This window comes from Orycteropus afer, unplaced genomic scaffold (assembly GCF_000298275.1).
Source record: "Orycteropus afer afer isolate SDZICR_OR568_19922 unplaced genomic scaffold, OryAfe1.0 scaffold00145, whole genome shotgun sequence".
Lineage (NCBI taxonomy): Eukaryota > Metazoa > Chordata > Mammalia > Tubulidentata > Orycteropodidae > Orycteropus > Orycteropus afer.
Window position 1 is genome coordinate 1,842,271 of NW_006921732.1, and position 15,069 is coordinate 1,857,339.

Sequence of the window (15,069 nt, forward strand, 5' to 3'; positions counted from 1 at the left end):
AAAAAAAAAAAGTCTTTTCTTCCGCGGTATTTTCTGCCCTCTCTAGTCCCTTAAGTCTCAGCACACATTTCTCACAGAGATCTGTAGCGAAGGTACGTGACAGCTCTGCCTACATCTTACGTCTAGAGTAATTTACAAGGAATGTAAGTGTGTTTGTGTTGAATCACCAGAATTCTTCATAGGGGTTAAGCTAAAAAGCGAGGAGAGGAGCCCCTCTCCAACGGCTCAGTTTTGCTGAATAATCACGTGTGAATCGAGGGGCGGGCTTTTGGCAGGCAGATCTTACTAGTATTTACTACCAAGCTCTACTCCAGAAGATTAACCATCCCAGTCCTTCTGTCAGTCTCCGATGCCATCATGCAGCCTGGTTAGGAGCAAAAGAAAGGGGAGAAAGAAAAACAACTAATTCATCTTTTCCCGATCGTCAGGACCCTAAAGAATGGCCGAGCCTTGGGGGAACGAGTTGGCGTCCGCAGCTGCCAGGGGGGACCTAGAGCAACTTACTAGTTTGTTGCAAAATAATGTAAACGTCAATGCACAAAATGGATTTGGAAGGACTGCGCTGCAGGTTGGTATACAGAGAGGTGGGGAAAACAGGTCAACAATGTTGCCTACGTGACCCGGGTTTCTAGAATGACAGCTTTTAAGCTTGTAATGGTACAAATTTCACTGTTTTTCAACCTAGTTGGTTGCCATATTTTATATCTTTAAGTGGATCCAACTGCCCAAAATGACGTACTTTTATTTGACAAACTCGTCAAATACAATAACATCCTCGATATCAAGTGGGTTCCAGGTTTAGTCTTAATTTTTGGAATGTTTTTGTGACGGTAGGGATTTTAAAGTAGTCATAGCAGCGCCGAGTTTTTTTTTTTTTTCCTCTCCCAAAAACAGCTCTGTAAACACATTATTATAATTATTTGAAGTAAATACACTGTTATTAGTGGTTTCACGTACTTTGCCCCAGCAATTGACTTTAACATTAATTTTATTGACTACTGTCGAGGGTGTTTTTCTTTCAAATGCTTCAAGTTTTGACAAACTACCTATCCTCGTTTGGAATGGGTGGCCTGGGCACCGAGACAGGATGTACATTTCACAGCTAATGTAGTACCATCCACCCATTCAGGAGTAAGGAAGAATAAAATGTTGAATTTTCTAATCAGAACTCAGCTGTAGTGTTTTTGTCTCTGTGGTCATGCCAGTGGTATGCTCTAATTTTTAGTAATTAGATTTACAGGCAACAATTGAAACATATCCAAATGCCAAGTATTGTACCTGATAATCCCCCCAAACAAATGTTATCATGTAACTTAGTCGAAATGCTTAGAAACAGAAATAAGGCAAACTAGTCTCAAATAGTTGTTTTTATCAGAGATGTGACGATATTCTTATGAGCTATTCTTATTTGGAAATGCAACACTTGAAGCTGTTTTTGAAGACTCATTAAGGAGAGGGTTTTTAGAGTGCTTTGTTTTACTTTAAGAATTAGAAATTTCAGTAGTAGTAGATGTACTTTTAATAGATGAAGTCCATATAGTTTTCACATTTTAAATCAGAATATACTGACCTTTCAAAATTTCAGTATTAAGGAACTTCTGCATAGATAGTAAATTATTTGTTATTGGAGGTATATCAATTAGAGAAATAAATCTTTTTTCCTTTTCCACCTAATAGTTTTGAACAGGTTTGGTGATGGTAGCAATGCTAAAAATTTATTGTATTGAAAAGTTATATTGAAAACCTCAAAAGTTTATAAAAAATCTCACAAAGAATGAGTCATTTATCCATGTTTAGAATAAGGTTTTACAGTGCTTTTGACAATCAGGAAAACTGGAAGATTAATACTGCAAAAAAAATTTTTTTTTACAAACACTTTTAATATAACTCTGCAATCTCTTTTATATTAGGCATATTTATTAGGATACTAACACCCACTTATTGTGGCTTTTTCCTATTACATACCATGAAACACACAGACACACAAACAGAAATCTGAAGGCTTATTTTCAGTATGTATAATCTGACTCTTAAATTGTGTCATAACTCATGAAAGACTTTGTTTCAAAACAGTTTACATTATCGCTATTATTTTCTATGAAAGATGTCAAATTTCCTCCTACAGTTATGTTTGTTTTACTCATTTACAAAAGCTTTCCTCTCTTTCTAGTATACGTTTTTCAATGAGGACAATATCAAAGGCCTTAATCGTGCATCTGCTTTACAAAAATCCAAGGTGCCTGTCTTACTTATTCCATTCTAGGTATTTAAATGAAACTAAAACTTTAAAGTCAATTGTGGCAAAAATTAGATTGTGTCAATTTTTAATAATGAAAAAATATATTTCATTGACGTTCTTGAAAAATAAATTGTATCATTTTACCACTATACAAAAGAAGAGCTAAAAGTCAGCAGTGTTTTATCAACTGGGAAACTTAATATCCTGGCCACCTATATATAAAATACTCCTCTAAATATATTTTATTACATGCTTTAATTTGTGATTATATTTAAGCAAACATTTTAAAGAGATAGATCAATGCAATGTGTATATTCCAATGGATTGTAATTTAATTTCATAAACATTTGAGTATCTCGTATGCAACCTATATATTATACATTTAGATTGTCACAAAAGTACTTAAATAGAATTGAAACAAGTTAAAATGCTAAAATTGCCTGGCATATTAATGAGACTATATTTTTTCACAACTAAATAATGTGTGTCTTATACTTGCATGCTATTCTACAAAATAGTTTATAATTGTAATGAGAGCCTGACAGAGACCTCTTATTAGAGTGAAATGTATTCAAACATAAGTAGATAAATCTTTGTGATGTGATTTTTTTTTGTATCATAGTAGCAAATATTAATATCACATTCTGATAAGAAAAAGTTAGCAATTTACCAATAGCTACTCCTAAATACCTGATAAAAACGAAAAGGAAGTAAGACAGGATCACCAGTTGATTATTATATGGGCTCAAACCACAGACAAATCTGTCTGTGTCCCAAAATATATATTAACTATCTTATTTTCTCTTCTTTTGCTCACTTAAAAATCTGGAGACTAGTTACAATTTTGAGAAGCAATAAATAATATAATAGGATGGCTGTTTTTTTCTTTATAAGAAGCGTGGCCATACAGTCATCTCCTATCTAACACAAAGCATATCATGTACGTAGTTTTAGATAAATTGATATCATAAGCAATGTCAAACACTGTTGCTTTTTTATTGCCTTAGTAATCTGAAATGAAGGGTTCTAAGCACTGAATATACCTACTTGCCAAAACGAAATAATGTGCAAAGAAAAAAATAAGTAGTTTTTTTAAAAAAAATAAATAATAAACACTTGAAAATTGGGGACTACAATTTGGGGGGAAATTACAAATCATTTAAGAAAATATCAGGTCTGGATTATTAATAGATCATTTTTACACTACATGATGGAGATTATGTTGAAACACTTCTTGGAGGTTTAAAAAGAAATTCACCAGCTTTATTTCTTTTTAATAACTATTTAGAAAATAAACTTTTCCTACATTTGATTTGCCCAAATTAGTACCCTGGGCATACTTTATGAAAATGAATAAGCAAACAGAAGGACACTATCTACTTATTTAAGTATCAAACTATTTTATTTTAATAAATTCATGAAATTACACAACTCTTCATGGGAGATAGAGGACTGACTTGTCAGTGGTTTTTAATGCACTAGTTCTATTTCATTGGTCATTTTATCCTATTTTTGGACCATTTAAGATATCCCATTATAAAAGCTCAATTTTTAGAAGGTTTCTTCTACTTTTACTTGTGGTACTTTCTTTTCTGTAACTCCATCCTCTGGGACTTTACCCAAGCCTTCTTTTGCCAAAAATAATAGATCAACAGGGATAGATAGATGTTTAAGTTTTTTCCTGTACCATGAATAGTTGAAGGATTCTACCGTTTTTACTTCTTTTCTAGGTTATGAAACTCGGAAATCCCGAGATTGCCAGGAGACTGCTACTTAGAGGTGCTAATCCCGATTTGAAAGACCGAACTGGTTTCGCTGTCATTCACGATGCGGCCAGAGCAGGTTTTCTGGACACATTACAGACTTTGCTGGAGTTTCAAGCTGATGTTAACATCGAGGATAATGAAGGGAACCTGCCCTTACACTTGGCTGCCAAAGAAGGTCACCTCCCGGTGGTGGAGTTCCTTGTGAAACACACGGCCAGCAATGTGGGGCATCGGAACCATAAGGGGGACACCGCTTGCGATTTGGCTAGGCTCTACCGGAGGAACGAGGTTGTTAGCCTGATGGAGGGAAACGCGGCGGGAGGGGCTGCGAATCTGCAATGAATGTGCGGAGGGCTCTCCCACACTCCTACTTTTTCATTTAATTGGTTGGCTGTCCTATTTTAATAATTGTTAAAATTCAGCTTTGTCATATTTTAAGCAATTAGTTAAATCTTCTGAAACTGCATACGCAGAAATCTTACTACATACAGGTTGATGGATATATTTAAGCAACATCTTTTTCACCTGCAAAATCCTGAGTTCTAACATGTAATTGGAAATAGCTTTGGCTTTTCTTATGAATATTTTATCTTTCCTTGACTTTTTCCTCGCTTCTCCCTTTGTCACACTTAAAACCCAACTTGGCGACTTTGTTTTTAAAAATGGTTTGTCCTATGCTTCTTTTGCCTAATTAAAATTACACTTTTAAAAACAGAACAATGTTTTTCTGTGATTTCCGCTCCTCTATAACCTTCTCCGTGGGAGAAAGATTAGACAGTTTTGGAAATACCATACAGCAGTTCTATTCTGTCTTAGGTGTGGCTATGAGTTGGAATCGACTCCACGGCAACGGGTTTGGTTTAGCTTTACGATCCTCCGCGTAAAGCAATTTGCCACTTGCCAAGGAGAACTGTACTAAAAAGTTCAGGATGTTTTAAGTCTTGGCATTAGAAAAACCAGACCAATTGAAAAATTAGACATATTCTAAAGATGATCCAGTCATTCTTTTCTGTCTCTTCCCATCTTCCCCCATAAAATATTTTACTTGGTGCCCAGTATTTCTGCTTTAAAACAGAATAAGCACAGCATATTTCTGAAGCTCAAACCTGAGGTTATTTCAGGATGAATTTCCCCCAATGTTCAATTTTCCTTTTTTCTTGCAGTTAAATAGGTTGAAGAACAGGTTTCAGAAGTAGGGATCTAAAAATAGTGTTAGCCCTAAAAGCTACTTTTAAAAGAAAATGATATCTAAAGAATTCTTCCCATTAGTTGATTTTTCAAAAACCACAACATGAAACAATTGGTTAAGTAATGCATTTTCCAAAATTGTACCATAAGTATACTAGGTGCAAACACTGACTTTTTCTCCCTGAATGTCACAAATGTAAAAATTACAAGATGTTTTAAGTATTGAAATATAATACAGATACCAATTTTTAGGGGACAAAAAGCTCAGAGAAAATGTATAAATTACATGTAGGAGTCATAATTAATTTAGGGGCTATGTTATTAAATATAGTAACTTTCACAGTAAGTAAATCGGATGCTCCTACTTGAGATACTCGATTCCTACAAAACTTTTTAGTAAAAACTTATAAATCTTTTTATGATCATGTTTAGCTAAAATTTAAAAAACTTTTTTGAAAGAAATAGAAATGCCAAATTTCTAAGCAGATTTTTCAGCATCTACTGCCTATTCTATCATTTTAATTAGAAATTTTCATCAAAGGATGCCATTACCATTTATAAATACTTTATTCATCATCTCCCACATGAACAAAGATGTGTTTTTATGAAATTTCCCTCCTTCTGTTTCATAAGTTCTCTGCCTTCCCTCCAAAAAGAACAAAACACTTCAAGGTTTTTTGAAGGACATGGTTCCAGTATCTGCCCTAACAGAAATGGTTGCAAGCAAGTGTTTTTCAATCATTTATTTTCCATAATAGTACTAAAGAATATAGGAGAAGCGTTTCATCCTTTTCATTTTGCACTAAAATGCATCTTCTCTAAGTTTAGTGCAAAAAGAATTCAACTTCCGCCACCTCTAACCTCAAATTACTGAATAAATTTATTTTTTTACAGCAACATGAAACTAAATTTAAGATACTTATTTTAAAATTTAGAACAAAGTAGAATTTGATATGATTTTGAAGAAAAACGTGTTGTCTTTTGAACTTAAAAAATAGTCAATATATAAAATATAATGCTTGAGTAAGCTATTTTCCAAATTAAAGAAAATTACTGAAAATAATGAAACAACCCTTCTTACAAGTTGTAACCATGAAAATGGAAGTCTAAATTTAAAGTCGGTATCCACCTTTTCTCAGTATTTGATTTATTTCATAATGTAAAATTGCCCTTTAAATATTTCAATTTTAAGGTACAGGACGTTCATACAGCTAAATAGAAGTGGTATTTCAATTGCTTTGTTCTCAGGTGGTTAGAGCACAATCTAGAGAAAAGGGGCTCTATCTTTCGTCATTAGCCTAAAATTTGCTGGGCATACTACTCGGGCTGTTCGCAGGAAGTAGCTTTGCTAATCTAAGTATTTTAGAAATGAGTTATGTGGTCCCCTCTAGGAAATATGAAAAGCCATTATTCAATCTCTCAAAACCTCAGACAATTTTCAGTGAGACTCTTGAATAGATCGAGATGTAAAGGATAGAAGAGACCTTGCTGCTGGGTTTAATGGGGTCTAAGTTGCAGCAAGCTGAGGTGGGAAGGGTTCAAAATTTTTTCAGACGCAGAGGGTAGGGATCCAAGTTCTAATCAGTAGAGTGAACAGAGAGACTCAAAGGACTACGCCATAGAAAGGATGGACACAAAACAGAGATGCGCTCTCAAATTCATCTCTTCACTGGGTCGGCATCCACCTACGGGAAACTCAAGCTCAGCGTTTGCTGAGTAAACTGAATCCAGGTTTACACCTGGGGGTGGGGGAAGGGCTGGAAGTGGGCACGGGGTGCTAACAGGACCTTAAATTCACATTCTGGTCCCCGAACCACTGAACAAAGTGTATTTGGCCTTATTTCGGTAGTGAAGTAATAGTCTTCCGATAAACATTATACATCTCGCAATGGTTTGAGGAGCTCCTGTATACACACATAACCTGGGTGACTTATTTATAAGTAGGTAAGAACTGTGTCCTTGAAAAGCAATTCGCTAGATTATATTCTAAATTTGCCTTGTGGTGTTAAGTACACGAACGTTGTGGAATACGTGGCCTGGGACTTGTTTCGAAATCTCAGATCCCAAAAGGGTGCTTACAGGGCTATTACCCGGGGTAGAAATAATAGTTCACCAAAGCTGGAAGGCACAGTGCTGGAGCGAGAAGGCTGGTGCTTGCAGCCTTCCTGATTGCCCTAAGCAACCTTCACGAAAAGGCAAGGGGGGAAAGTCCCTGTTTTGGACTCTTGGGACTGTTTTGCTTTCTCACGGCAGTTCCATGAAAAGAGATTCAGGCAGGGAGCTAGGAAAAGTCAGTAGACAAGCTTCCCGCCTGAGACCCACGGTAAAGCCCTGCACATAGCCAACACAAGCCCCCTACGGAGGGGCTGAGAAGACAACCTTTTTACCCCTTCCAAACTCTTTCTCCGGATTCCAACCCTACTCCCTGGCTCTCTAGTGAGGAAGCAGGAACCCAGAGCTCCCTCAGGGCGCGCAGAAAAGCCCGGGGTGGGGGTGGGGGAGTTTCAAAACCGTTAGCTCGCGTTTTTTTTTTTTTCCCCCCTTTCTTGCTATGGTTTCTTTTCTTTTCTCTTCCTGTCCAAATATTTCAAATTTCCGCGCCTTAAATAACAGTCTCCTTTTATTTAGTTAGTTTCCTCGGCAGGTTTGGCCGCCCGCTTGTCTCTGCCCCCCAGCGGGACCAGGCGCCTTGGGCACCTCGGTGCTGCCGGCGGCCCCCGCGCGTAGCCCCCGGCCCAGCCTTTGCAGCAAGAAGCGCGCTAGCCGGAGCCACAGTCCCCTTCTGCCTCGACCTCGCCTGACCCGGCTCTCCGGTCACCCGGATCCAACTAAGGCCGCCCCTCGCCCAGATGCCTAAGTGCCTCCCAGCTCAACTTCCCTCCCCGGACTTTGGAGAGCCTTCTGCTTTGGGGTTTGGATCCTGGTTTCCCTGGAGCGGCGGATGGGCCGCAGCGATAGGAAAGCAGCAAAGCAGGCCAGTGGCCAGAACCTGCCCCAGCCCCCACCCCTCGGGTAACTTTGGAGGCGCCCTCGGAGTGAGTGTGTGCGCGGCCGCGCCAGCCGGCTAGGGTGAGAGGGCGCAAAGCGCAGCAGGCTGGAGGCGGGAGCTGGGGGCGGGGAGGGGAGCGAGCTGGGGATCTTCTGGGCCGCCGCAGCCGTGCTCTGGGGGCTGCGGGCCACCCCGGCGGCCAGGTTTCCCTGGCCTTGGTCTTTAGGCAGCAGTCCTCGAGGAGGCGGCGGCCATCCTACTGGATGGTTCCGGCGACCTGTTCCTGAGGACTGAAGCCGGCGGGCGGCGTGGAAGCTGGGATAGGCGGGCTGGTAGGCGCTTAGCTCTTTGCAGAGGTGAGCTGGCGGCAGGACGCAGCGAGACGGCTAGAGCAACTCCGTGTCCAATGTCAATGCCAACACTCCCTCCTCCTCCCCCGTGACAGCTGAGGACAGCCGGGCTCAGAGCCTTGCGTCCAACTGCGAGGACGCAAATACCTCTCTGGCTTTTCAGCCCCTTAGACAATTCGGAGAAATTGACCTATGGTGTTGATTTCGTCCTCCTCCCATAAATTGCTAGATGCTCAGTATTGAAATTGCACGTTTGTTCGGAAGGACCCTCAGCCTGAAACACCCCAAATTGCAGGCCCACCAGGGCTTTGGGTGGGTCTGTGGTGCTCAAAAACCCCTAGAAGGTTCTTGTTTTTAATCCGGAATAGATCGGAAAATCGAGTATGGATTTTCAGCAATACATCAAAAGATTAAAGACTCCACAGATCTGGAATTGACCTGGCAAATTAATGTTCCAGTGAAATGTTTTGCCATCTGCTATAGAAACAGTGTGCGAACTTCAGGTGTCGGATGTGGGTTTGGAATTTTAGCCCTCAAAGACATTAAATAACAGCATGGTAACAAACCGGGCAAATGAGCAAAGGTTATCCTTCCTACCACAGCACCTGCAAAAGCACAAGTGGAACTCACATATTTTGCTTCCTGAGTTCTAAAATGGCTTCTGAACGGTCCAGAGGTACCACCACATGTGAGGAGGTGGACGAAGGCGGGAGGGAGGAGTGTTTCTACACTTTTTAAACGTACATATATACTACATTTTAATTGTTGCACCTCATCTCTCTCTCCCCCAACCCCCACCCTTATTGGTCAAGGAAGAATTTTATATATACTTCTCTATATGCAGGCTTTTCTCTCTCTCTCTCTCTCTCTCTCTCTCTCTCTCTCTCCACACACACACACACACACACACACACACACCCTTACTCCCAAAAAGAAAACCACACACAGTCAGCCAAAAATATCAGCTTTTTGGGGGAAAAAGTAAAAAACCACCAATCCTTATCCAACTACACGTCATTCCTTTTGAACATATAGGACAAATCCTACACATAATCAATGCTATGAAAGAAGAAATATGTTGCCAGGACTTCAAATGCATTTAATTGGTTCAACTAAATTGGTATTAATTACCTTTTAACATTAAAATAATGTGATAGTTTCTGGAACTGGTAGGTCAAAAGTTCAAAACTCTCCCTTGAAAGTTTTGGAGATAGGTTTTGGCTCTTCTTTACATTTCATCAGTATAGTAGTTATGTAGAAACAAAATTGATATTTTGTCTTGACCATATGAAATAGCATCCTGCTGACTTTAATTTTATTTTAGTTATATGCCTTAGTTTTTCAGATAAGTTGCATGAACATGTAAAGCAAAACTGTTAGCATCTTTCAGTGTTGAATTTTTAACTTAGAAATACCAAATTATTTTACAACCACATTAAAATATAGTCCACTCCCCTGTTCCTTCTAACAGTTTGCACAACTTGCTGGTAAAAAATGTCTTCCTTGAGTTTAAAACTTATGCCTTGGAAACATGATTTCCTAAGGTAAAAACATAACACACTTGTCTTTAGGAATCATTATTCTGTAATTCTTCTACAATTTGGCTAACATAACAGAATTTCCTCTTCTTACATTTTCTAACTATTATAAAATCATTGGGGCCCAAACAATTCTTGATCTGGAGTTTTCTCCTTCAGATATTTTTACTAAAAAGTACTACTATGCTTAATGATGTAGCAGCATTCTAATGCCCATTCTGCTAATTCAAGCATATCAGTCTAAATTTTATGTAGACTACTTAAAAATGAGCATATATTTCTTTTTGGTCAAAGTTTTTAATATATCTGAATGAAGATTAGTATTTGAAAGGCCTAGAACAATTAATTTTAAAATCAACCGTAATATTACAGTTTTGTGATATTTCAAGATGAAATAAAAACTGATGTTTGGAAGAATAAATAGGATCAAATTGTTAAATTAAGCACCATTTGATGATGATAAATAAACATTCTTTATCTCAATATTCAAATAAACAATTGTGTGGATCATATGATTTTTTAATTGTGAAAGATTATATATATGTGTGTGTGTGTGTGTATATATATATATATATATATATATATATATATAAAAATCACTGTGAAGTATAAAAGTAATCAGTCACTCCACAGTCTCTTTTTTAGTGTGAAGTAAAACTTAATTTAAAGCATTGTGGTTATAAAAATCACTATTGTATTACCTACAGTTTTGGTTGTCCCTCAATTTTTTAAAAAAATTTCTTCTATTTTTACTTTTTTTTTTTTTTTTGCCTCCACATTTTAGGTGATGAACAACAGTAGCATGTAGAAAGAGATTTTCAAGTCTTCTTTATTCCTTCTTCTTCAGCTATCTAGTTCTCTGTTCACAAATATTACTTGAACTTTTAAAATCATATTTAGTGATTCTAAAAAGTAGTTTTTATACTCAATAATTTAGATTTATCATAGTCCTATGAATGAAAAAGCATTCAATCTATATTTTACTTAAAGTTAGATGAAAAAAATATGAACAGTAGGTTATACCAATTGTGTATTTATGTTTGGAACATATATTAGTTGCAATGTTTTAAGATACTAAATTTTTTTACGTATGCTAAGGTTTTCAACATAAAACTGAGATCTGGAACATCTTAAATTCACTTTCAAGTCTCCATAAAATAATATATTTTCAATTACCATATTAAGGTAAGACTAATTGTTTTAACTAATAAAAGTTAAACTGTGTTCACCCAAACCGCAACAAAATGTTCCAAAAAAAGTTCAACTGTCAACATTTATAGAAAAAATATTAACAAGGCTATTACATCAAACCAAAGAAATGTCTTATTTTTAAAGTAAATTACTCCTACTGGTAAATCATATATTTTAATGGTAGTATTTATTATTTCATACTTATGTGTCCACTTGGCACATGGACCAAAGTTTTCTATGCTTCCTGATAAGCATATAGTTGGTATGAAGCAGGTAATAAAAATGACACATTTTGGTCCTATCCTATGTGAGTATATTTATGTGTGTGTGTGTGCATATTCAGATATTTCTTATTAAGTTCAACACTGAGCTGATAGATATTTTGAGTAGATGGTATCAATTCACTTCACATTTCTATTTTTTAAATGTTAAACTATTATCTAATATAGAAATAGAAATGATAATTTTCAAGATATGAGTAAAGTCATTTTCATTAATGATCCAGAAAAGGATATAAATGAACACACTGAAATCTCTGAAACTGGTTTTAGTTCTACCCAAGTAGTTTCAAATTCTTGTCATGGGACAAATATTTGTAAAAGCCACTTACCATCCACAGTTAATGTAAGCAAATTTCAAATATTAGAAATAGAATTGTGATAGTAACAAGAGGAAGAAGTGATATGTTAATTGTTTTAGATAGACAAGCCTGTGGGTTAATTGAGTATCAGTTACATAAGGGGCAATTTGCTAAGAATTCCAAAAGCAAGGACCAAACAAGAGCAGTAAAAGATTTTTGTCAAATAATTCAAAAGCAGGACAAACAAAACAAAAATAATTTATTATATCACAATGGGAAATAGAAACAAATTAATTTTCTTGTTATGGTTAGTTTTCCAGTTTCCAATGAGCATTTCTACCATTTTTGCTTGGATAATGCTTTTCAAACACATAGCTGGAAGAAAACCAATTACTATTTAGTCATATGTATAAATTACACATATGATATATCTTATTTACGTACAACAGATGCATATTCTATCCAAAAATAAGTTCAAGATCATTCTGAAAGTATGAGTGGGTATCTGGACTGGAGTGAGGGGCTGTTAAATGTGTAGCCTAAGTTAATACCATGTGGGAGAGAGTACTGAACTTACTGAATGTTGGCTAATTCACTTAAGAGTAATCAAAATGGCTCTGAGCTAGTACAAATTGCCCAGAGTTGTTTACATCTACCATATTCCTCCTGAAAAAGCAAATAGCTATATACTGAGGCAGTTAATAGAAGGAATATATATTTTTGAGACCTGAAGACATCGTAAATGTCACAGAGGGTGAAACTATTAGTGTAACAATAATAGAGAATTTTGTACAATAATATTAGCTGAAAACCAATGATTGTTTTCAATTTCTTTTTTTAAAAAGGTCTTAGTTATCATGTCTTAAAGATTTAAAATGCACAATTCTTTAAATATATGACTATTATCTATAAAAAAAACATGCATACCAACTTATTAATAATCTAATGTTTTAGATTCCCACAAAGTACTCCAAAATAATTTTTAGTTCATCAAATCCTACTAAAAAATTGTGGGTCATATTCTAAAATTAGCAATTAAGTTTTTGTCTTACTGATGAAAAGAAATTTTAAAGATCAGTGTCTTCTAAGGAAAATATTGTCTTGAATTACCAGGATCTGGGAATTTTTAGTAGCACTTTTTGTCATCTGTGAAGAAAGATTATATTTAGGACAAATATAATATTAATTTAATACTTATATAGTAAAGTAATATTTTAATACCATTGTTTTGATTTAAATATATAGAATTTAAATAATGAAACTGTGCATAGCTAATGTGACATTACTCTTTACTCAGTAACAGAATAGACTAAGGGGAAATCGGATCAGAACATCAGACATAAAATTCAAGCTACAAAGCAACAATGATTTTAAAGCAACAAAGAGAAAAATTGTCTTACATGAAAATCCTCTATTAATTTTGGGAAAAGCAGTGGTAAGAAAAAAAATATTTAAATCCTTTTCTATTAGATTAAAAGAATACTGGTCTCTTGTTCAATATTGTAGGGGATAAAGTTCTAAATATTTAGGAAAGGGATAAGAAGAACAACAGGTGTCTATTTAGGAAGTGTGATGGTAATGATCTGAGAGGATTCTCTGAACATATTTTCATGTAGTTTTGAATTTTGGCATATAAAGAGTGTTCAGTAAAATTTTGTTGAATTTTATTGAATTTCATCATCATCTAATAGGTTATTAAATCATATGCATACAAAGAAAATATGAGATACTTTGATATATATATTTTCTTTTAGATACATTTAAATTTATTCATCTGACAAGTATTTATTAACAAGCTAATACATGCCACTATTCCTCTATGCAGTAAGGGTGTATGGTGGGAAACAAGAAATGTGAAGTCCCTGCTCTCATTAAGGCTGACATTTTAGTGAGAGGAGAGAGGAAACAAACATGTAATCAAGCAAGTTAATAAATCAATATTCATTTTATGCCTGTATCATCTAGTTTAATATTCATAATCCCTCATGGGTTGGGTTTTATTACCCCATTTTACAAACCTAGAAACTCAAATTAAATTTTTTAGTAATTTGCCCATGGTCACAGGCAAAGGATACAAACCTATGTTTTTTTCTACTGTACTATGGCCAGATGGAATGGCCTTTCAGAGAAATAACCACAAATCAGTCAACTCAATGAACACATATTAAGGACTCATCATTACGTTCTGTTAATAGTTTTACAATCTTGGGATTAATTTTGTCTGAGGCTTTCTACATCTGTAAAATGGAGCTAATAATATTTATTTTGCCATGATATTGTAAATAATAAATGTGTGGAAAGTTCCTGGTACTCAGTAAGCCATTAATAAATGGCAGTTATTACTATTATGCATACAAAGTAACCCAAAATTCATCCTTGACTTCAAGGAACTAAAAAGTTACTTGGGTAGGTAAACTTTGTATGTGATATACATATAACAACCAGGAAGTAAGCCAGGTATAAGCAAGTGCATGGTACTGTGTGGTGTAGATCACACCAAGAAGTAGTCTGGTTGGGGAAAATCTCATTAGAAAGCTAACGATTTGAGTTTAAGTATCCTACAGTGGAAAACTTCCATTAAAAGGAAAAGCTATTTCAAAATAACTGTTTTCCTAGTTTGTACTCAAAGAAGATGTCTGTATGTAACAAGTATATTGGATAAACAATGGAAAGTGACCATATGGTAAAACATAATATAAAAAAGCATATATAAACTGGTATTTTGAAAAGCATCTTTCATTGTGCAGTGAGGTGAGTTCCTTTATGGGGCCTTTTGTTTTGGTTCTTTAGAAAAGCGCTTACAAGATTTTTCCCCTAAATCCCAAGGAGTTAGATACCTTTGCTCTATTTTTCTACCTGGAGGGTTTGTTATTTTTTATCTAGGCTGATTGACATTTCTTGGGTAAGCTGTAAACAACTTGATTGTTTGATACTTTCTGTCTGGCCTTGGGCTTCAGGTCCGTTTTACACACCTTGCAGAGATTGGTCAGTATACTATAAACTATACAAATGAAGTGAGTATGATCCACTGAGGGGATTGGTCACTTTGTGGCCCTGCTGGGAGGGCCATGCCTTGAAATTGATCAAAAGTTTACTTATATATGCAGCCAACCCCACAGAGGTTTCAGGAAAAAAGAAAGAAAGGAAAAAAACGTAAGAGAGAAGAGAGTAGCAGAGAGGAGGTGAGGTACCTCCTAAAAGAGCTAAAACACTGAAGACAGTGAGAGG

General features: G+C 36.0%; 1 protein-coding gene across 1 annotated transcript; it reads left to right on the forward strand.

The window, feature by feature from the left end:
• The first annotated feature begins 439 nt into the window (after window positions 1-439).
• On the forward strand, window positions 440-4,347 carry CDKN2C (cyclin dependent kinase inhibitor 2C). The gene is made up of 2 exons (XM_007945878.2): window positions 440-568; window positions 3,970-4,347. The coding sequence occupies exons 1-2, from the start codon at window positions 440-442 to the stop codon at window positions 4,345-4,347; spliced, it is 507 nt and encodes a 168-aa protein (XP_007944069.1).
• The last annotated feature ends 10,722 nt before the right edge of the window (window positions 4,348-15,069 follow it).